The 23,774-nt window shown below is 46.1% G+C and overlaps 1 protein-coding gene across 3 annotated transcripts in view; it reads left to right on the top strand.

Moving 5' to 3' along the window:
- ZHX1 (zinc fingers and homeoboxes 1) overlaps positions 1–23,774 on the top strand; it is a 61,503-nt gene that overhangs the window by 26,043 nt on the left and 11,686 nt on the right. Inside the window, exons 2-3 of one of the 3 annotated variants that reach the window (XM_077493288.1) lie at positions 15,705–16,081; positions 16,235–18,480. In XM_077493288.1, coding sequence (XP_077349414.1) covers positions 15,865–16,081; positions 16,235–18,480 — 2,463 coding nt within the window. In that variant the 5' untranslated portion in view covers positions 15,705–15,864. Of the gene's footprint in view, positions 1–15,704; positions 18,481–23,774 lie in introns of those variants that run through there. The other 2 variants (XM_077493289.1, XM_077493287.1) reach the window with 2 other exon arrangements.

The following is a 23,774-nucleotide window of genomic DNA, read 5'->3' as shown; positions in this document are numbered from 1 at the left end:
TCTGTCGCGCTCTCTCTCTGTCGCGCTCTCTCTCTGTCGCGCTCTCTCTCTGTCTCGCTCTCTCTCTGTCTCGCTCTCTCTCTGTCTCGCTCTCTCTCTGTCTCGCTCTCTCTCTGTCTCGCTCTCTCTGTGTCTCGCTCTCTCTCTCTCTCTGTGTCGCGCTCGCTCTCTCTCTCTCTGTCGCGCTCGCTCTCTCTCTCTGTCGCGCTCGCTCTCTCTCTCTCTGTCGCGCTCGCTCTCTCTCTCTGTCGCTCGCTCTCTGTCTCTGTCGCTCGCTCTCTGTCTCTGGCGCTCGCTCTCTCTGTCGCTCGCTCTCTCTGTCGCTTGCTCTCTCTGTCGCTCGCTCTCGCTCTCTCTGTCGCTCGCTCTCGCTCTCTCTGTCGCTCGCTCTCTCTGTCGCTCTCTCTCTCTCTCTGTCGCGCTCTCTCTGTCGCGCTCTCTCTGTCGCTCGCTCTCTCTGTCGCTCGCTCTCTCTGTCGCTCGCTCTCTCTGTCGCTCGCTCTCTCTGTCGCTCGCTCTCGCTCTCTCTGTCGCGCTCTCTCGCTCTCTCTGTCGCGCTCTCTCGCTCTCTCTGTCGCGCTCTCTCTCTCTCTGTCGCTCGCTCTCGCTCTCTCTGTCGCGCTCTCTCTCTCTCTGTGTCGCGCTCTCTCTCTCTCTCTGTCGCGCGCTCTCTCTCTCTCTGTCGCGCGCTCTCTGTCTCTCGCGCTCGCTCTCTCTGTCGCTCGCTCTCTCTGTCGCTCGCTCTCTCTGTTGCTCGCGCTCGCTCTCTCTGTCGCTCGCTCTCTCTGTCGCTCGCTCTCTCTGTCGCTCGGTCTCTCTCTCTGTCGCTCGCGCTCTCTCTCTGTCTCGCTCGCTCAGCAGTGTTGTGATGGATGAGATAGTGGAGCATGCATGTGCAGGGAAGGGGGGGGGGGGGTTGAGAGGTCACTTTTTATGATGGTGGGAGTGTCTTAGCAGCAAGCAGGACCAGGGGGACACATCTCTGGGGTTTTTTTTATTTTCTGGTCAGGCTTCAAGAGGTTCATAAATGGACAATACCTGTTGCAGGGGCATTATATAACTTTTATCCCTCCTTCACACTGAACACAGCTCTGAGATCGTGCAAGTTGATCTGAACGCGCACGATTTCAAAGCCGCATTTCATCTCGAAGTCGCCTAAAGTAGTGCAGGAACTACTTTTGGAAATTGGTGCGGCGTCGCACCGGTTTGGACGCTCCTAATGCCAGCGATAGGCTCCGATTTGACATGCGATGTGATCTGTCAAGTCGCACCGATGTGTCAAAGGTGCACAGTTTGCTTTTCTCCCCAGGCACCCCTTACCTACATAGGCAGTTTTTGGTAAAGAAATGCTCTTCTCCCCTTTTTTCCAGCCCAAGAAATAGACTCCAGAAGCCTGATATGTGCAAAATAGCCTGTAATACACCGGGAAAAAAAAACAGTGCAAATCCCCAGGAGTAGGTTGTGCTCAGGTGTGATTCAGGCCGGCGTGGTGTCTGGCGTGGTGTGTGGTGTGTATGTTCTGTCTGCTCGGTGGCTGCAGAAACTTCCCTCTGATTTGAGTTTTTCGGTTTTGCCAGAAGGCAGCATTCTGCATGTGACACATCTCCATGGAAACCATGTTGGTTCTCTTCATTAGGATTGGTCCCTTTGCTGCAAACGCAGAACTGTTTGTATGCGTCTGTTAGCAATATGGAAATGACTACTCCTAATTAGAAATGAATTACTGACCTTATTCATCTGGTCCATTTCACTGTGCAGTAGCTACCAAATTTGACTTTGGTGCACACAGACACACACACACACACACACACACACACACACACACACACACACACACACACACCTTAATTATACAATCAGCCATACAGTGTACAGTGAGTACATTGATTATCTAATGACAATGACATCTGAAAGTGGGTAGGATATATTATTGGTCAGCGAGTTAAACATGTGGTCCCTGAAGTTGATGTGTTGGAAGTAGAAAAAAAAAAAATGGGCAAGCATAAGGATTGGAGGGACTTTGACAAGGGCCACATTGTAATGGCTAGACAACTGGGTCAGAGCGAATCCATAACTGCAGCTCTTGTGGGATGTCCCCGGTCTGCAGTGGTCAGGACTGACCAATGGAAGGAAAAACCAGAGAGACGGTGATGGGCAGCCAAGGCTCATTGATGTATGTGGGGAGTGAAGCCTGGCCTGTGTAGTCTGATTCAATAGAAGAGCTACTGGAGCTCACATGGCTGAAAAAGCTAATGCTGGTTCTGATAGAAAGGTGTCGGAACACTCAGAGCATCGCAGTTTGTGGTGTATGGCAGACTGGTCAAGGTGCCGATGCTGACCCGTGTCTACAGCCAAAAGAAGCTACAATAGGCACGTGAGCATCAGAACTGGACCACAAAGCAATGAATGAAGGGGGCCTGGTCTGATGAATCACATTTATTCTTTAAAGAGGGGTTTCACCCAAAAGTGGAACTTTCCACTCATTTGTCGTCGTCCCTCCATTTGGCACCTTTCTGGGGGGGGTGGGAGCGGATACCTTTGAGAGGTAGCCTGTTCCCACCAGCATTGCAGGAGACCAGGCCACAGCGAATTACGTCAGTGACTCTGCTCTCTCCTCCTTCTCCTGCTGCTGGGCCAGTAGGAGAGCTCAGCGGTGCATGCGCAGTAGGGGCCCGGCGGGAAGCCGTAATGCTGCACTGCTGGGTTCCCTTACCAGCGATGGCAGCGGCAGCACCCGACAGGTGATGGAAACATCAGCTGCGATGTGGTCATTGCTGGGCTCCAGGACAGGTAAGTGTCCTATTGTTAAAATTCAGCAGCTGCAGTGTGTGTAGCTGCTGGCATTTCATTTTTGCAGTGGTGGGCGGACCTCCTCTTTAATATCATGTGGACGATGGATGCATTTGCATCTCTTACCCGGGGAAGCGATGGCCCCAGGATACAGTATGGGAGGGAGGTAAGGCAATGGAGGCAGTGATATGTTAGTAATGACTTGGTTCCAGATACCACAGCATACCTTCAGAGGTCTAGTGGAGTCCATTATTTTTTTCCTCGAAAATCTTTTTATTTTGCTTTTAGCAAACACCTAGACAAAACAAACATACAACAGTACAGCTAACATCAGGGGTGGGACCCGCGCAGGGGTCTTCACAAGTCAGCATAATGGAACCAAGAAATGTTAGATTATTTGCAACTACCGTAATATCCCATCACCCATGTGCTGGCCTGGTTCACTCTCCAGGGGTAGGTTGATAGTTAACTAGCTCACCTAAGTTACTGTGCTGGCAAGGGTTGGTCTATCAAGACTTCAAGGGAGGTCATCGGATAGCGAGAAACCTCCTAGTCTGCTGCAGCAGTGGAGGGTTGTGCCAAACAACTTAGACCAGACCCTGTCATATTTTTTTGGACAGCCTCTATGAATATAAGTATCTTTGTATAGAGGTATCACAATTATTGACAAACGTTTTCCATAGACCTATAGAGGGAGGAGTTTTCCATTTTCCAGCATAGGACGGTGGACTTCCTGGCATAAAAATAGCCTCCCGGATTCCGATAAGCCCCCCGCCCGGCAGACCCCGACAACCAACGGCCAGGGTTGTCGGGAAGAGGCCCTTGTCCTCATCAGCATGGGGACAAGGTGCTTTGGGGTAGGGGGGCCGCGCGGTCCCCCCTTTCCCCAAGGCACCCCCCATGTTGAGGGCACGCGGCCTGGTACGGCTCAGGAGGGGGGGCGCTCGCTCGTCCCCACCCCCTTTCCTGGCCGGCCGGGTAGCGTGCTCGGATAAGGGTCTGATATGGAACAAAGGGGGACCCCATGCCGATTTTTCGGCGTAGGGATTCCCCTTTAAGTCCATACCAGGTGACGGGGCCAGCGACGCCTCCTTCGCTGGCCCCGGCTACCTGAAGACGTGCTCAAAACGAGCGGACTTTCCTCCACGTCTGTGGGTGAGTCTGTTCATTTCAAAAGTACGGCGGATAGTACGGTGGAATTAGTACGCCGTATTAGTCCGCTGAAAAGACCAAAAGATGTGAATGTAGTCTCCTGAGGCATGGTCACACCGCCAGCACTCCAGGGAATGGGGGAAGACCTCGTCTGCCTGTTGGCCGGCGCTGCCATGATGGATCTGAAATAACAGGGGCTCTTTAACCCGCTTGCCGACCGCCGCCTGTATATATACATCGGCAGAATGGCACGGCTGGGCAGAGTAACACACCCGTATGTTACTTTGAATTTCCCGCCATGTGCGTGCCTGCTGCAAGCTCCATTACCGTGCCTGCGGGACCCGAGGACTCGGTGTCACGGAGCTAAAGAACGAGGAGATGCAGATGTAAACACAGAATCTCCTCGTTCTGCCTAGTGACAGGACACGATCGTCTGCTCCCTGTCATGGGGAGCAGCGATCAGTGTCGTGTCACTGCTAGCCCATCCCCAAACAGTTAGAATCACTGCCCAGGACACACTCAACCCCTCCCCGCCCCCTAGTGGTTAACCCCTTCTCTGCCAGTGACACTTTTACAGTAATCAATGCAATTTTATAGCATTGATCGCTGTATTAATGCCAATGGTCCCAAAAATGTGTCAAAATTGAATGATGTGTCCGCCATGATGTTGCAGTTACGATAAAAAAAAAAAAACGCTGGATAACCGACATTACTAGTTAAAAAAAAATATTAATAAAAAAGCCATAAATCTATCCCCTATTTTCTAGATGCCATAACTTTTGCGCAATCCAATTAATATACACTTATTGCGATATTTTTTTTTTTTTTTTTTTTTTTTTACCAAAAATATATCGGAATACATATTGGTCTAAACTGAGAAAAAAAAAATGTTTTTTATATATTTTTAGGGGATATTTATTATAGCAAAAAGTAAAAAAAAAAAAGTGTTTTTTTTTTTTAAATTGACGCTTTCTTTTGTTTATAGCGCAAAAAATAAAAACCGCAGAAATGATCAAATACCACCAAAAGAAAGCTCTATTTGTGGGGAAAATGACGTCAATTTTGTTTGGGTGCAACGTCGCACGGACTGCGCAATTGTCAGCTAAAGAGATGCAGTGCCGAATCGCAAAAGGTGCTGTGGTCAGGAAGGGGGTAAACCCTTCCGATGCTGAAGTGGTTAAATGTAAGGACTTATTCTTGCTAGTAGTTAGAATTAGGGCTGCAACTAATGATTTTTTTCATAATCGATTAGTTGGCTGATTTATTGTTTCGATTAATCAGTTAATAATCTTAAAATAAAGTGTGGTGTATAATTTAGTTAATAAGTAAAGTTTAAAAAAAAGGCAATTTATTCTTAAATACCTCTATGCAGTGGTAAATATAAATAACCTACTATATGGCTGGGGAGCAAAATATCGAATCCACTCTGAGAATAACAGAGAAGAGATATACTGTATATACTATTAGAGGAGATATATACTAGGGGTGCAACGGATCATCACTGATTCGTGATCCGAACGGGCCACTCCGCGTTCTCAGCCTTAGGAAAGGCTTCGGCCTAGTTCCGAAGTGGCGGCCATCTTGGTGCACCCGTCGGCGTTTACAATGCGATCGCTCCATCAAATGATGACGCTGGTTCCTCTCTCCCCTCTGTGTACAGATCTGTACAGTGATGGAGAGAGATCGGATGGCAGCAGCGCTGTGGGCTGCATCTGTAGAGCGCACAGCGCTGCTCTGTGACAAGTTCAGTCACAGCTATCCCTCAATACCCTGCCAATACTCTGGCCATACCCAGCCATGCTCAGCCAATATTACAGTGGGGGAAATTGTGGATATTACAGTGGGGACTATATGGTGGTGGAATTTTCACAAGTTTTTGCAAATTCAATTATTATTTGCTGATCCGAAAAATGATCCGATCCGAGGAACGATCCGATCTGTGAGTTTTTTGATCCGTTGCACCCCTAATATATACTGTATGTACTATTAGAGGAGATATATACTATTAGAGGGTGAATTTGGTTAATTTCAGACTCAGATCACATTTTTTTTTATTTAAAAAAAACAAAAAAACAAACAATGTCATCCTTCAAAAAAAAAAAAGGAATTTTAAGAATGTTCGTTTGATTTTCTAATCATTAGTGGGGTCAAATCGACGTTCATTTTCAACCTCAGTGATGGGAAAATTTGGAAATAATAGAAAACTTCTTGGTGAAAGGAATCGCAATAAGCGTATATTGATTTGTTTGTGCAAAAGTTATAGCGTCTACAAACTATGGGATATATTTATGGCATTTTTTTATAAAAAATTTTTTTTTTATACTAGTAATGGCGATGATTAGCGATTTTTAGCGGGACTGTGACACTTTTTTTTTTTGGGACCAGTGACATTTATGCAGCGATCAGTGCTCAAAATAGCCACTGACTACTGTATAAATGACACTGGCAGGGATAGGTTAACACTAGGGGGCGATCAAGGGGTTAAGTGTTCCCTAGGGAGGAGTTTTCTAACACTGGGGGGGGAGAGTGTACCGACAGGGAGTACGGAGAGATCGTTGTTCCTGATCACTAGGAACAGCAGATCTCTATCTACTCCCCTGACAGAATGGGGATCGGTTTGTTTACATTGACAGATCCCCATTCTGGCTATGGCAGCCACGCCAACCTGCTGAATACCGCCGCCAAAACGGCGCTAAAAATAGCACGTTTTGACTCCGCTCCCGCCCCTGTGTGAAAGGGACCAAGAGTTCAATTTTGGTCTCATCTGATCAGACTATATTCTCCCAATATTTCACAGGCTTATCTAAATGTTGTGCAGCTAACTTTAAATGAGCTTCAACATGCTTTTTCTTCAGCAATGGAGTCTTGCGTGGTGAGCGTGTGGTGGTGCTTCTTGCTTAGGTGTTGCGGCCTCTGGGGCCTTTCAAAAAGGTGTGTATATGTAATGACAGATCATGTGACACTTAAACCTCATACACACGATCGGACTTTATACAAACTTTCCTGTGGACTTTTGTACAAAGGGCGTTGGCCGTGAACTTGTTAAGCATACACGCGATCTGACTTTTTCAGCCAACTTTCACCAAATCACATGGTTTTTCTGCTTTTTACCACCACCTTTGGTCAACTTCTGTATTGTTGTCTGATCTTTTGCATTGGTTCTGAGCATGCGTGTTTGTAAAGTCCGATGGTTTTCTGTGCACACGATCGGACTTTGCTCCATCGGACTTATGTTGTCGAAAAGTTTGTCTGTTCACACAGCCAACATTTGTCCGATGAAAACCGAAAAAGTACACACAGTCGGATGTTGCCTTAACCACTTCAGCCCGGAAGAATTTACCCCCTTCCTGACCAGAGCACTTTTTGTGATTCAGAATTGCGTGGCTTTAACTGACAATTGCGCGGTCGTGCGACAACAGCTCCTAAACAAAATTGACGTCCTTTTTTTCACACAAATAGAGCTTTCTTTTGGTGGTATTTGATCACCTCTGCAGTTTTTATTTTTTGCGCTATAAACAAAAAACCGTCAATTTTGAAAAAAAACGCATTATTTTTTACTTATCCCCCAAACATATACAAAAAAATTTTTTTTCCTCAGTTTAGGCCGTTATGTATTCTTCTACATATTTTTGGTAAAAAAAAGTTATAGCATTTACAAAATGGGGGATAGTTTTAAGGCATTTTTATTAATATATATATTGTTTTTTTTTTTTTATTTTTTATTTTTTTTTTAACATGGCTGCGACATTATGGCGGACATGTCAGACATTTTTGAGACATTTTTGGGACCATTGTTATTTATACAGCAATCCGTGCTATACAAATGCACGGGTTCCTGTGTAAATGACAATGGCAGTGAAGGGGTTAACCACTAGGTGGCAGTGTAGGAGTTAAGTGTGTCCCAGGGTTGTGTTGATAACTGTGGGGGTGGGGGGTGTGGCTGTGTTGTACAGGTCACTGATCTCTGCTCCAATCACAGGGAGCGGAGATCAGTGTCACTGTTGCTAGGCAGAACAGGGAGTTTCTTGTTTACTTTAGCATCTCCCCGTTCTTCCTCTCCGTGAGGTAATCGCGGGTATCCCCGTGGCGATCAAGGTCCACAGGACCCGCAACCGGACTCACTGAACTTCCCACGGACGCGTGAACGCGACTCTGTCTCCTCTTAAAGGGCAACGTACAGGTACGTGATTTTGCCTGTACGTGCCCTTCTGCCGACGTATATCAGTGTGAGGCGGTCAGGAAGCGGTTAAAACAGCAAATTTGTATGCTTGTTTCAAAAAGTCCAATCGTGTGTACGGGCTTTAAGATTGCAGACAGGTGGACATCATTTCACTAATCATGTGGCTTCTGAAGTAATTGGTTGCACAGAGCTTTTTATGGGCTTCATAAAAAAGGGGGTGAATACATACCCACATGTCCATTATTTGTTTTATTTCTGAAAAATAGTTTTATTTATGTATTTTTATCATTTTACTTCACCAACTTAGACTTTTGTGTTCTGATCATCACATATCATTCAGATAAAAAAAAAATAAAGATTGTAATGTAACAGAATAGGTTAAAAAGCAAGGGGGGTGAATACTTCTGCAAGTGTGTGTGTGTGTGTAGATAGATAGAGATATATATATATATATATATATATATATATATATTATATATATATATATATATATATATATATATATATATATATACGCACACAAACATCTAACCCCCCCCTTCTTTATTTATTTTTTCTCTCCTTGTCTTATTGACATTTAAGCCCTGTCATGTATTTCCTTTTAAACTTAAACCCGTTTCACACTGGAGCGCTTTGCAGGCACCACAGCGCTTAAAATGGCGCCCTGAAAGAGCCGCTGCTGTCTCTCCAGTGTGAAAGCTAGCAGCATCTTTGGAGCCGTGTATACGCCTTTCCTTCACTGCTCCTGCCCATTGAAATCAATGGGGCAGTGCGGCTATACCGCCGGCAAAGCGATGCTGCAGCAGCGCCTTGCGGTGGTTTTAACCCTTTCTCAGCCGCTAGCAGGGTGATGAATACCGCCGCTAAAACGGCGCTAAAAATAGCGCCGTTTACCACCGGCGACACTCCCGCCCCAGTGTGCAAGGGGGCTTAAAATGAAAAGGTTGTCTTATTACTAATATTTGTGTTGAGAAACTGACCCGCCCTCTTGTTTCTTGTAGTTCCTAATAAACCATTAGCATTCACAGAAACTAAGGCCTCATGCACACGGACGTTTTTACAGCTGCTTTTTTGAGCGTTTTTTGCAGCTTAAAAACGCCTGTCCATGTTAGTCTATGGCTTCATGCCCACCTAGGCGTTTTTGAGCTGCAAATGGCATAGGCGTTTTTTAAGCTGTAAAAAAAACCAGGACCAGTGCGTTCCGTGGCGCGGAGCTAGAGCTGTAAAAACGCAAATCGCGGGAAAACGCGCACAAACGCGCAACATATTTTCTTTGTTTTCTGAGTGCTATAGTCAAGAGATGTGTTTCTTTAAAAACGCTACTTAACGCTAAAAACGCGCAAAAACGCCAATGCAAAACGCGTTAAAAAAATTTTTTAACACCGATTTTTCCAGGCGTCGGAGCTAGCTTTGCAGCCAGTTTTTTAAAACGTCCGTGTGCATGAGCACTTACCCTTCGGAAGATGCCTCAAGTCTCCACTATTCACATTTTGTCATGTAAAGTGAATTGGCACTCCCGACAGAGTAAAGCCGCGTACACACGGGCGGACTGTCTGTCCAACTTAGTCCGCCGAAACACATTTCAGCGGACAGTCCGCTCGTGTGTGGGCTTCAGCGGACTTTTTCAGCGGACAGTCTGGCGGACTAAGTATTTCGGAATGTTGGAAATACTGTCCGCTGGACTCGCATTTCAGCGGACAGTCCGCCCGTGTGTATGCCAGTCCGCCGTACTTTTGAATGAGCAGACTTTTCCCGCCCGGAGAAAAGTCCGCTCATTTCGAGCGGGTATCCAGGTAGGCGGGGCCCGCGAAGGAGACGTCGCTGGCCCCGCCGCCTGGTATGGACTTAAAGGGGAACCCCAACGCCGAAACAAATCGCGTGGGGGTCCCCCCCAAGTCCACAACAGACCCTTGTCCGAGCACGCTACCCGGCCGGCCAGGAAAGGGGGGCGAGCGAGCGCCCCCCTCCTGAGCCGTACCAGGCCGCGTGCCCTCAACATGGGGGGGTGCCTTGGGGAAGGGGGGGGGCGCGCGGCCCCCCCCACCCCAAAGCACCTTGTCCCCATGTTGATGAGGACAAGGGCCTCTTCCCGACAACCCTGGCCGTTGGTTGTCGGGGTCTGCGGGCGGAGGGCTTATCGGAATCCGGGGGCCCCCGGATACCGGCCCCCCACCCTATGTGAATGAGTATGGGGTACAATGTACCCCTACCCATTCACCTGTGAAAAAAAGTACAAAAAAAACACACACAGGGTTAAAATATTTTATTGCACAGCTCCGGGGGTCTTCCGTCTTCGGGGGTCTTCTCACCGGACTCCTCCGCTATCTTCTTGTAGCTCTTTTGCTAGCGGAGGAGTCCGGCTTTCTTCCTCGCCGCCGGCCTCTTCTCCCGACTTCGGGGGTCTTGTCCCCCTCTTCGGTTCTTCTGCCGGGCCACCGCGCCTTCTTATAGCTCTTTTACAGGCGGTGGCCCGGTCTTCTGTCACCACCGTTACCGCCTTCCGTTCTTCTTCCTCCTTCCTTCCTTCCTTCCTTCCTTCCTTCCTTCCTTCCCTCCTCCTCCTCCTCCTCTCTGGCCGGAATGCCAGAGCCGCGCTGCGCGGCCACTTATATAGTGACAATGGGGCGGTGTCACATGCGCGGTGTCACATGGTGACCCCGCCCCCTTACGATGTCATAGTCCCCATGTGACATCAGCCCATGTGACCAGGGGTTGTCGGGAAGAGGCCTTGTCCTCATCAGCATGGGGACAAGGTGCTTTGGGGTGGGGGGGCCGCGCGGCCCCCCTTCCCCAAGGCACCCCCCCATGTTGAGGGCACGCGGCCTGGTACGGCTCAGGAAGGGGGGCACTCGCTCGCCCCCCTTTCCTGGCCGGCCGGGTAGCGTGCTCGGACAAGGGTCTGTTGTGGACTTGGGAGGGGACCCCCACGCCGATTTTTTTCGGCGTTGGGGTTCCCCTTTAAGTCCATTCCAGGCGGCGGGGTCAGCGACGTCTCCTTCGCGGGCCCCGCCTACCTGGAGACGCGCTCGAAATGAGCAGACTTTCCTCCGCGTGTGTGGGCAAGTCCGTTCATTTCAAAAGTAGGGCGGATAGTACGGCGGAGTTAGTACGCCGTATTAGTCCGCTCAAAAAGTGCCGTGTGTGGGCAAGTCCGTTCATTCGAAAGTATGACGGACTGTCTGTCGGATTGTCTGACGGACTAAGTTGGCCAGACAGTCCGCCACATGTGTACGCGGCCTAAGACCTCCTCATAATGACTGAAGAAATAGGGGGATAATGTCGACCTATGTGCAGAGATTTTAAAGCGGCGCTAAGGTTTACCAAACTTACCTCTGTACCAGCGATGCGATTGCTGGATCCCTTGTTGGCTGCTGACATTTTCTCCTCTGCTTATTCCTGGTGCTGAGTCTTTCTGCTCCCCCAATTGGTTGACTGGGATGAGGTGACCCCCCCATGCATGACAAAAGTCATTTGCCCCAGCATGAGGGCACAGTGCAGAGAATGTATGCTGAGGTGTGTAGATTCAAAAGAAGAAGATAGGTGAAGAGACATTGGGGTTGATTAACCCCGGAGGGTACAAAATCAAGTGCAGCTCTGCATTAAAACCAATCAGCTTCCAGTGTTTTTTTTTTTTTTTTTTTTTGTCAAAATGCAATTAAACAAGCTGAAGTTAGAAGCTGATTGGCTACCATGCACAGCTGCATGAGATTTTGCACTCTCCAGTTTTAGTAAATCAACCCCATAGCCTGCCCCCCATTTTTTATGTGTTTTTGCTTTAGTTCCACTTAATTGTTGGCAGAACCAAAATATTTAGAATGTCGGTGATTAGTGTCATCAGGTACACACTGACACACACAACAATTGTGCCAAATGTGAGAGGAAGAGGGAAAGCGAAACTTCCCCTTTTGGGTGCAGTTCCATTTAAGGTAGAACTGTGGCCAGGCTATGGTTGGTCAAATGTTTACGAAATTATTAAATAGCAGTAAGACCCTTTTCACACCGAGGTGCTTTACAGGCTTTTTGTGCTAAAAATAGCGCCTGAAAACGATCTCTTTGTGCTTTCACACTGGAGCGGGGCGTTTGCAGGACAGGAAAAAAAAGGTCCTGCAAGCAGCATCTTTGGGGCCGTGGGGGAGTGCTGTATACGTCGCTCCTCCCCATTGAAATTAATGGGCGCTGCTCTAATAGTGCTTTAAAAACGATTTCAAAGCAACACTAAGCGGGCGCTTTTAACCCCTTCTGTGGGGTCAAAAGTGCCCCGCTGGTGGCGCCAGAGCGTTGCTGTAACAGAGGTAAAGCGCTGCTAAAACTAGCGATGCTTTACCAGTAATGCCCGCACCGCCCCAGTGTGAAAGGGATCTAAATAAGCTTTAAAACAAGCCCACACTGACCTCTGTAGCTGTCGACATCATGGGGCAATTCTTTACAAAAGGGAAGTAGTAAAAAAACTTCAGGTTGACTCTCCCCCTGTGCACTTGCATTCACATCTGAGCTGAGTGTGAGCCGTGTATTTCTGGAGGGTTACAAGTGTTTTTTCATGTTTTTTTTTTTTTCTAAAATAAATGCACATTTTTAAAGCGTGACAAGCTTTGTGCAAGTATTTTTGCACGTGTCAAGCTTCAGGCGCATTTTCTGGGCTGGCCAAGGGGAAGAGAGCAGTTTTTCAAGTGCAAAAACATGTGTATCACAAGTTTACAGGTGCTTCCATTGAAGTCCATGGGGCTAAAAATGGCTGATTACACAAAATAATAGATCAGGCACTTCTAGCGTAGGGTGGCATGTGAAATGTTAACGGGCACAATTACTTACAAATTGATTTAATTCATAGGAGCCTAGTCAGGCTTGGGGGAGCCCACTACACAAAAGCTCAGCTGTGAATAGGGGCTTACAGTGTAGATGTCTGGCAGGCTGCTAAAGGTAAATCCTCACCTTGTAAAACAACTGATTGGGTTTAAAATGGAAATGAAAGGCAAAACATTTGTGTATAGCTAGAAAAAAAATCGAATACCTGTTTTTTTCCCTTTTTTATAAGTGATTACATACTCTTGGTTCTCAGCTGCATAAGGAGCTCAGAGAGCTGGAGGAGGAGGAACAACAGCACACTGATCTTCCCAGTGAATGGCAGTGCAGGAGGGGTGTGTCAGAAAAAGTCTGATCATTGGAGGAGAGCAGGCTGAGTTCCCAGCATAGTTTGTTTGGGTACAGTGTTGTATGGCCGCGCAATTGTTATTCAAAGTGCGACAGCGCTGAAAGCTGAAAATTGGTCTGGGCGGGAAGGTGTATAAGTGCCCAGTATTGAAGTGGTTAAAGTAAGTCAGTGCCGTATCGCAAAAAATGGCCTAGCCATGGGGGGGGGGGGGGGGGTAAATCTTTCAGAAGTCAGTTGGTTTATATAATGTGTAACTTTGACTGTCCATAAACTGACCACTGTTCTACTATACAGTGTTTCTTTAACCACTTGCTTACTGGGCACTTAAACCCCCCTCATGCCCAGACCAATTTTCAGCGCTGATGCACTTTGAATGACAATTGCGCGGGCATACAACACTGTACCCAAATGAAATTTTTATCATTTTTTTTCCCACAAATAGAGCTTTCTTTTGGTGGTATTTAATTACAGCTGGGAGTTTTTTATTTTTTGCTAAACAAACAAAAAAAGATGCAAAATAAAAAATCATGTTTAATAGTTTGTTATAAAATTTTGCAAACAGGTCATTTTTCTCCTTCATTGAAGTGCGCTGATGAGGCGGCACTGATAGGCTGCACTGATAGGCATAGTTAAGGCGGCACTAATAGACACAGATAAGGTGGCACCGATAGGCACAGATAAGGCAGTACTGATGGGCACAGATAAGGCGGCACTGATGGGCAAAGATGGGCACAGATAAGATGGCACGGATGGGTGGCACTAAGGGGCACTGATAGGTACCACTGATAGATGGGCACTGATAGGTGGCTCTGATAGGTGCACTGATGGGCGGCACTGATGGGCACTGGTAGATGACACTGAAGGGCATGGATATGTGGCACTGGGGTGCAGCACCGTTGTTGAGGCAGATTGTGGGCACTGATGGGTGGCACTGTGGGCACTGCTGGGTGGCACTATGAACACTGATGGGGGGCACTTATTTATTCCTGAGGGGGCAGGTGGGCACTGGTAAGCTGGCAGTGATCGGGACTGATGTCCCGATCACTGCCGCCGGTGATCGGCTCTTTTTTTTTTCTCCTCGCGCTGTCAGCGTGAGGAGGAAAAATAGCCGATTACCAGCTCCGTTGTATCACATGATCAGCTGTCATTGGCTGACAGCTGATCATGTGGTAAGGGGTCGGGATCGACCCCTTGCTTCAATCGGTGATCAGGCGAGTCTCATAAACTCGCCGATCACAGGGCGCGCAGGCCGATCGTGCACGGGACGACGTCAATAGACGTTGTCCCGGCAAAGGAGGTCCGCGCTGTAGCCGTCATTTGGCTACAGCGCGGATCTCTAGTGGTTAAGGCTGGGTTCACACAAGTGCTAATTGGATGCGGGTTTCTCCACATCCAATTCGTATGACAGGAGATTGTGACCGGTTCTCTATGGGGCCGCTTCACATATCTCTGTTGCGGCTGCGGAGCGGCTTGCACAGAAGTCTTGTGTGTCTTTTTTGCTCTGTTTCAGGGCCGAATTCAGGTAAAAGTTCCGCCTGATTTGTCCCTGAAAAGGAGAACAGGGACGCACTGGACCCCTGCTGCTAACTGCATTCCGCAATAGTGTGAACCCAGCCTTAAGAATCAGTCCACCCAAAGTGTTTGGTAGATGCTGGACATTTAAATTCCCTAATGCTGCGTACACACGATCAGAATTATGGTCGGAAATGGCTTTCCCGACGGAATTCCGCTCAAGCTGTCTTGCCTAAACACGGTCACACCAAATTCCGACTGTCAAGAACGCAGTGACGTACAAGATGTATGACGGGACTAGAAAAAGGAAGTTCAATAGCTTCCATCTCGTAGTTCAATCTGAGCATGCATGAATTTTTGTGCATCAGAATTGTGTACATGCGATCGGAATTTTTTCTGTCGGCAAAATTGAGAACATGCTCTCAAATTTTTGCTGGTGGGAATTCGGCCAGCTAAATTCCGATGGAGCATACACACAGTCGCATTTTCCGACTTTTGCTGGCCGAAAGTCCGGTCATGTGTATGCGGCATTAAAGGCACTTAAGAACGCTGGTCGTGAAAATCTGGGGTCTGCACCCCTCCCCCTTCTTCCTCCTCCTCCTCTTTCTTCTTTCTTTTTTCTTCCTTCTTTTTTCTTTCTTCTTCTCTTTTATTTATTTTACATTATTGAGAATGGGAAAAAAAAAGGTCAGCCAGAGATTGGTGGGGAGCAGAAGTGAGAACTATAGTGAGGAGGCTCTGCTGAGCCTCGGGAGGTATAGGAAGACCCATGGGTAACTCGGCCAACCAAACGCTACTTGTAACTGAAAAACCACATTTAGTTGGACTTGTCCTTTTTGTAACTTTCCAACCTATTTGACTGAATGTTCAGATGGTTCCCTACGTTCAATAATTGTCTTTTTGTTTTATCATGTTTTGCAGGTGCCCTTTATGAACATGACTTAGTAACAACATGCTACAGCATTGATTAAATGCTTCAGAGAAAAAAGATTTGAGAAACGTTGGGACTTCAGAGAGGTGGTTACAGGCCTCTGTACCACCACAAGTACACAAGACTTTGTAATTTGTTTTTTACAGCAGGATGGCGAGTAAACGGAAATCAACAACTCCTTGCATGGTGCTTGCAAGTGAGCATGATCCAGATGAAGAAATGAATTCTGATGCCGAGGAAGGTCCGCCGTTGGTTGCAAGCGTGGAGAACCCTGCTCCAGAAAGCGCTGTGCCTGAGGGGGTGACAAAGGATGGAGATGCACTTGAACCTAATGATTCAGACAATCAGCCAAGTAAAATAGTTGAAGGTGGTTATGAATGTAAATATTGTTCATTTCGAACTCCGGACTTAAATATGTTTACCTTTCATGTAGATTCTGAGCATCCCAACGTTGTACTAAATTCTTCCTATTTTTGTGTGGAGTGTAATTTTCTCACTAAACGGTATGATTCGCTTTCAGAGCACAACACGAAGCACCATCCCGGGGAGGAGAACTTTAAGTTAACCATGGTTAAGCGCAACAACCAGACCATTTTCGAACAGACTGTTAACGATCTGACCTTTGATGGCAGTTTTGTCCAAGAGGAGAACCAGGAACAGCCAGAGTCTAACTCTTCTGCGATTTCAATCAGTAAAACTCCAATAATGAAAATAATGAAGGAAAAATCTGAGAAGAAAAGAATCAGTGTACCACAGAATGCAGGAGAAGATCGAGTAGAGGAGAAAGAAAATATAGAAAGTGAGCCAAAGGTGAAAGCAACCGAAGAGCCCAAGACTGCTCCAGTTTTAACAGAACCTGTAAAAAGAAATGCTACAATAATTACCAGCACCCAGGAGTTACCAAAACCGGTTGTAACGTCTGCTACTGTACTTCAGCCAGGGCTGGCACAGGTTATAACAGCTGTTCAGGCACAGCAAAATATTCTTTCAAAAGTCTTAATACCTGTCAACAGCATTCCAACATACAATGCAGCATTAGACAACAATTCTCTTTTGCTTACTAACTACAACAAGTTTCCATACCCAACAGTTTCAGAGATATCCCTTCTTGCTGCTCAAACTAAATGCACAGAGGAGCAAATTAAAATCTGGTTTTCAGCCCAGCGACTAAAACATGGTGTTAGTTGGACACCAGAAGAAGTAGAAGATGCACGAAGGAAGCAGTTTAATGGCACGGTGCATACCGTCCCTCAGACAATAACCGTGATTCCTGCACAGATTTCATCAGCCAGTAATGGCCTGCCTTCCATTCTGCAGGCGTGCCAAATAGTTGGACAGCCTGGCCTTGTTCTCACCCAAGTTACAGGAACAAATGCACTACCGGTGACTACTCCAATAGCACTGACTGTGGCTGGTGTCCCGAATAATGCGCAGTTCCATGCAAGCCAAATTCCGCAGGCCCATCCGGTGACTGAAACAAAAAGAATTGCCGCTATCCCAAGTCCACATCTCCCAAAGCAGGAGCCCACCTTGATAGCTGATATCTTTGGTCTGCGTGCAAAGAAGACAAAAGAACAGTTAACAGCTCTAAAAATGAGCTATTTGAGGAACCAGTATCCTCACAATAGTGAAATTGAACGACTTATTAGATTAACAGGCTTAACTAAAGGAGAGATTAAAAAGTGGTTTAGTGATACTAGGTATAATCAAAGAAATGCCAAGGGCAGTCATGGTATGCATCTCACCGGTGACCCAAGTGGTACCATCATTATTGATTCTAGTGATGAAATAAGCGAATCCCCAACCTCTGGAGTAATAATTTCTCAACGCAGGCAAAGTTGGAACCCATTTCCAGATTTTACTCCCCAGAAATTCAAAGAAAAGACTGCGGAACAACTGCAGGCTCTGGAGGAAAGCTTCCTTAGCAACTCCGTGCCGTCGGACGAGGAGCTGAGTAAGTTAAGAGTTGCCACTAAACTTACAAAGCGAGAAATCGATGCCTGGTTTGCAGAAAAAAGGAAATCGATGGGAATAAAAGAGGAACCCGGTGTTTTAAATGAGAGTCTAGACCAAGAAATAAAAGAAGAAATGGATGAGGCTGTGGTCGCAGCAAAAATGGCGAAAAAGACCCCAGATCAGTTGGCAATACTTAAAAATACCTTTATTCGTACACAATGGCCAACTCCAGTAGAATATGACCAGCTGGCACATGAAACTGGACTGGCTAGAAGTGACATTATTGGGTGGTTTGGAGATACCAGGTATGCTGCTAAAAATCATCATCTAAAGTGGTTCTATGAGTATCAAATATCCAAAACGACCGGTTCGGCAGTTATGAATGGGCAGAGTACTACACGTAGGAGGGGGAGAGGCAGACCCAGGGGTAGAGGACGAGGCAGGCCTAGAGGTCGGCCAAAGGGAAGGAGGACAAACAGTTGGGAAAGGCCACCCCCACCAGTGAAGCAAAAGACTGGAAGAGCACTGCTGAAAGACTACTATTTAATGAATAAATTTCTCATTGAGGAGGACTTGGATGAATTGGTTTCAAAATCTCAGTTGGGTTATGAGCAGGTGAGGGAGTGGTTTGCCGTGCGGATGCAAAGAGAAGATGCAGGTTTGGATCCCTTTGAAGAAGATGAGGAAGATGATGAAACCTTGTTGGATGATTTGGACGACGACGAAGAAATTGAATCTGATGACAGCGACACTTGGGAGCCCCCAAAACATGTCAAGCGCAGGCTTTCAAAATTGGAGGAGAATAGCCGAGTAAGTAAATGCCTATGAAATTCTTACTTGTGCCCTCACCTTCTCTCTCCCCATATATGGCTTTTTCTTTTTTTTTTTTCATTTGAAATTGAATTTTCAAAATATATCGAAATTGAAAATTGTAGGTTTCTAATTTATTTTCTGTAGATACAAAGTCAGGGACCCATCTTAGATCATTGTCACCATAACAAGTGTCACCATTGGAAATGTACTGCTGTATTTCTGTTCTGGTGATGGCTCAAAATCTAGACCTAGAGAAAGTGGTGACCAGCACAAATAGAGCAGCAAATCTCCCAAAGGCCCCATTCACACCTCAGCGTTTTGGAGCTTAAAGTTCCAAAACACCGGAGGAGAAAAAAAATCAGGCAGGGATATGCAATTAGTGGACCTCCAGCTGTTGAAAAACTACAAGTCCCATCATGCCTCTGGGTGTCATGCTTGTGGCTGTCAGAGTCTTGCTATGCCTCATGGGACTTGTAGTTCTGCAACATCTGGAGGTCCGCTAATTGCATATCCCTGATCTAAGGAGATGGTTCACATCTCTGCTCCAAGTCACCTGAAGACAAATGCCTGAATCTCAAAAAAGTTTTGTTCTGTTTTATTTTATTTCGTAAATCAAATCGACAGATTGGCCTGTTCTTTGAAGCATTTTTTTCTATTGAAATGCATGGAAATGGTTGATTTCTGCATTATTTAGCTTTTTAGCATGTTTTATTGTGTGTTTTTGAGCACTTTTCTGCTAAATGCAATAATTGAATAAAAGTTATTAATAATAATAAATTAACCCTAACCCCAAACCTTAATACTAACCCTAGTATTAACCCCTAATCCTAACTTTACTAAATAAATAATAATAGGTAAGTGAATAATAATAAATAAAATAAATTAACTCCTAACCCCCTAACAAAAAAAATGTATATATATTAATAAATAACAGTGAATGAACAAGCTGAAATAAATAGCAATAAATGATGAAACAGGTGCTCTTTTTCTCTATTGCAGGGATCTGCAATTAGCGGACCTCCAGCTGTTGCAAAACTACAAGTCCCATCATGCCTCTGCCTCTAGGTGTCATGTTTGTGGCTGTGAGAGTCTTGCAGTTCTGCAACAGCTGGAGGTCCGCTAATTGCATATCCCTGCTCTATTGGCTAATAAAAAAACAGCAAAGCTCAAAAACGCTGTACAGAAACGCTCAACAAAAAAATCAGGAGAAAATGCTCAAAAAAAATGATGCTCAGGTGTGAATGCAGCTAAATTGGACACAGACAACATTAAACTTGACCATTTTTTTTTTTTTAAACCCTTTATGACCTTATTCAAAGCAAAAAAAAAAAAACATCTATAGAGGCACATTACCATATGGATTAACTAAATATGTTTCTTCAAACAATTCTTTTCATTACTACATGCTATGTGTAAATTTGAGACTGCCCAAAAATGATATTTCAGTTTTTTGGTAGATGTCGGTGAGTTGAATCACTCGCTGCCTTTTTAGCCTCAATTTTCAAAAAAAAATTTTCTTTTCTTTTTTTTTTTTTTTTACATGAGCTATTTTCCATAACCGCTTAGTATTATATAGTAGGTGAAGTTGAAAAAAGACACAAGCCCATCAAGTCCAACCTATAAAGTGAATTAGGGGTAATCTTTGCAAAGCAGTGTTTGTGACATTCCCAAAACATTCACAGGTGATTACTTGTTACCTAGTATTTAAAATGCTTAGATCGGTAGGATTCACCTTCAGCGAGGATTTGGTGAATGTCAGAGTTCTCTGATTCATAAATTTGCTTCTAAAAGCCTTTTAACTGTTGGAGACTGAAAAGCCAAATTCTATTATGACAGTGTTTCCAGTTTACCTTTGCTTCCTTATTCGCCATTCTTCTCTAAGCCCTTGTACACACGGTCGGAGATTCCGACAACCAAATCCGACGGATTCTGTCCGTCGGATTTTGTCAGACGGTTCTTGTCCGAAACTGTTGCATACACACGGTCGGACGAAGTTGTCGGAAAATCCAATCATTCAGAACGTGGTGACGTTATTTCGTTACGACGGGACTACGTTCAGGCTAGTAGCCAATAGCTTTGGTGTAGGAATTTGATCTGAGCATGCGTGGCACTTTGTCCGATCGGAATTCTCTACACATGATCGGAGTATGTCCGATCGGACCAGTTTGTTGGAAAATATTTCCAGCAAGTTGGAAAATTTGGTCCGACGGATATTCCGACGGAAACAGTCCGATGCATACCACACACAGTCGGATTATCCGACAAAACGGTCTGATAGGACACATTCCGACGGATTCTCCGACCGTGTGTACAAGGGCTAATGATGCATCAAGCGGCATGGTCTAATGTGCATTGTGAAGGTCATAGCAGATGTGCAGACCTGGGAACTCAAAAGTAAAACTTCAGCACCTTTTCTTGCTCTGACCCAAGGTTAAAGCTTAGGGGTCCCCACACAGGCTTATGGAGTCCAGTGAGAAGGATGCCACTTGTTTGTGAGGGTGGAGGCTGGGGATAGGTTCACTCAGACCTAAGATATACAGTCAAAATGAGATTTTCTGACTGCCTCATCCGGCTGTGTTGTAGACAAAAAGAAGCAGCCTAAGCTCAATCTATCGCAGCCATGCCTTCTACGTGTTTTTTCTCACCCCTCGGGGCTCAACCACTTGACCTCCCTTAATGACCAGGCCATTTTTTGCGATACGGCACTGCGTTACTTTAACTGGTAATTGCGCAGTCGCGCGACATTCTACTCAAATGAAATTTGTCCTTTTTTTCCCCAGAAAAATAAGCTTTTTTTTTGGTGGTATTTGATCACCTCTGCATTTTTATTTTTTATTTTTTTTTGCACTATAAACAAAAAAAGACCAACCATGTTGGGGAAAAAAAACAATATTTGTTACTTTTTGGTATCAAACATATCCCCCAAAAAATTTTAAAAAATCGAATTTCTTCACAAACGTAGGTCAAAATTTATTCTGCTACATATTTTTGGTATAATAAAAAAATCACAATAAGCATGTATTGGTTTGTGCAAAAGTTATAGCGTCTACGAGCTAAGAGATATTTATTTTATTTCTAGTAATGGCAGTGATCAGCAGCGACTTATAGCGGGACTGTTATATTGCGGCAAACATCCTGACACTAAATGACACTTTTTGGGGACCAGTGACACTAATACAATAATCCGTGATAATGTCACTGTATTACTGACACTGCCTGGGAAGGGATTAACATCAGGGGCGATCAAAGGGTTAACTGCGCGCCTAACCAGTGTGTATGTGAACTTTGGAAGGTGCTTTTACTAAAGGGAATAGATTGAATTTATTCCCTGCTTCGCAGGGACACAAATTCCATCCCTTCCCTCCTGTCAGAACAGGGATATGCCTTGTTTACATAGGCAGATCACCATCCTGTCTCTCTGCCTAACGATCAGCAGATGCCAGTGGACATCGGGTACCAGGCACCCGCCGATCGGCTCCCGCTGTGTGTAATCACAGGGGAAGCGAGCCTTTGGCGGAACGCATGCGCGCCCCCTACCCAGAAGAGCAGAGGTGTAAAACTGCTATAGGGCAAACCTTAAGTGCTTAAAGAGGAGCTCCAGTCATATTTTGTGTTTATTAAAAGTCAGCAACTCCAAAAACTGTAGCTACTGACTTTTAATAAATGCACCCCCCTGTCCCAGGATCCAGCGATGTGCTCACTTTAGCCATTCTTTCTATCGGTGTTCTGTCCCCGGCATCTCGACTGTGGGCATTGTGCGAGCCACGCTGCGCTTTGTGAGATGGTCCCGCAATCCTCTGGGACATGTGATGTGTCCCAGAAGACTGTGGGGGGGGGGGGGGACTTGTTTGGATCGACTAGGTGATCTGAGTCCCAAAAAAAGTGTGATTTTGTGAAGAGCAGGGGGGGGGGGGGGGTCTTAAAGCCAAACCTTCCCTTTTTGGGTGGAGCTCAACATGTTCCTTCAGCATAAACTGTAAAAACTTCCCTGTCCAGGACCTACAGCTGCTGCATACAGCCAATCATTGACAACTGTTACAAAATGTGTCTGTACGCAGGTATGCACCGGCACTTGCATAAAGCATGCACATGGATGTATACCCCAAACATAGACTGTCTGCATATGGGTGCAGCTATCTTGTAATTGCTGTGACTGGGTGGCTGTAAGCAGCAGCTCTGGTTCCTGGGGAAGTTTTCATGGAGGTTCTGGACTGTTCATATGCTTTACATCCCACTGCTGGTCATGTGATCAGAACCTTTCCACCTCCAGTTCACCTGTTTCTACTGTTAAGGGAGATTTCAAAGTTCATTGCAAAATATTTAATTGATATTATCGAAGATGTTGCATTAAAAGGGAGATTGGGGTGAGTAGCAAATTATGAATTCCAAGAAGGAGATTTTGTCACCTAAGAATTAATTCACTTGCCGACCAGCCGTCGCAGTTGTACTGCGGCAGAATGGCACGGCTGGGCGAAAGGACGTCATGTAACGTCGCTTTGCCCTGTAGTCACTAGGGGCGCATGTGACCTTGCTCACCCACGGAGCCAATGCAAATGCCCGGCGGTCGCGATCACCGCCGGGCTCCCGTGATCGCTCGGGGCACACAGAGCACCAGGATCTGTGTCTGTAAACGCAGTTTCCGGTTCTCCGAGGGGTGAAGAGACTGATCGTCTGTTCATACAGAGTATGAACAGTGATCTATCTCTTCCCCTACACAGTCCCCTCCCCTCTTCAGTTAGAGCACACACTAGGGAACACAAATATCCCCTTGATGCCCCCAAGTGTTAACCCCTTCCCTGCCAGTGACATTTTTACAGTAATCAATGCTCTCTGTGCAGGGACGGACTTGTCACCCGCCAGCTCTACGGGGATCAATGGAGCGTTCCACTGAGCAAGTGGATGACTAAATACAGACAGCCCTGTGTGATAGGGGCTGTATAGAGAGGGTGAATCTCCCCAACGGGGGCACAGGCAGCAATAAGAACCCGCCCGGTGTTCTAATCCCTCTCCACTCTATCCAAACCCCCCCCCCCCCCAAAAAGGTTTTGCCTTTAGTTGTACTTTAACTGCTTGCCACCAAACCACAGTGGTTTTACTGTGGGCGAGCAGCACAGGCCGACCGGACAATATACCTGTATATCGCCGGTTTGCTTTCAGGTTTGAGGAACGCACACCCATGACCCCCTCCCTGTCAACCCCTGCTGTGATTTGACACAGCACATGTTTGGCAGCTGATTTTAGCCGATGACTTTGGCTGAAGTCAGTGGATCTGCTGTGTCCAGTCACACACG

Source organism: Lithobates pipiens, unplaced genomic scaffold (genome assembly GCF_037356315.1).
Source record: "Lithobates pipiens isolate NorthernLeopardFrog02 unplaced genomic scaffold, aLitPip1_a1.2 Scaffold_19, whole genome shotgun sequence".
Taxonomy (NCBI): Eukaryota; Metazoa; Chordata; class Amphibia; order Anura; family Ranidae; genus Lithobates; species Lithobates pipiens.
Note: the sequence above shows the minus strand (reverse complement) of the source record. Positions and strands in the feature narration are given on the sequence as shown.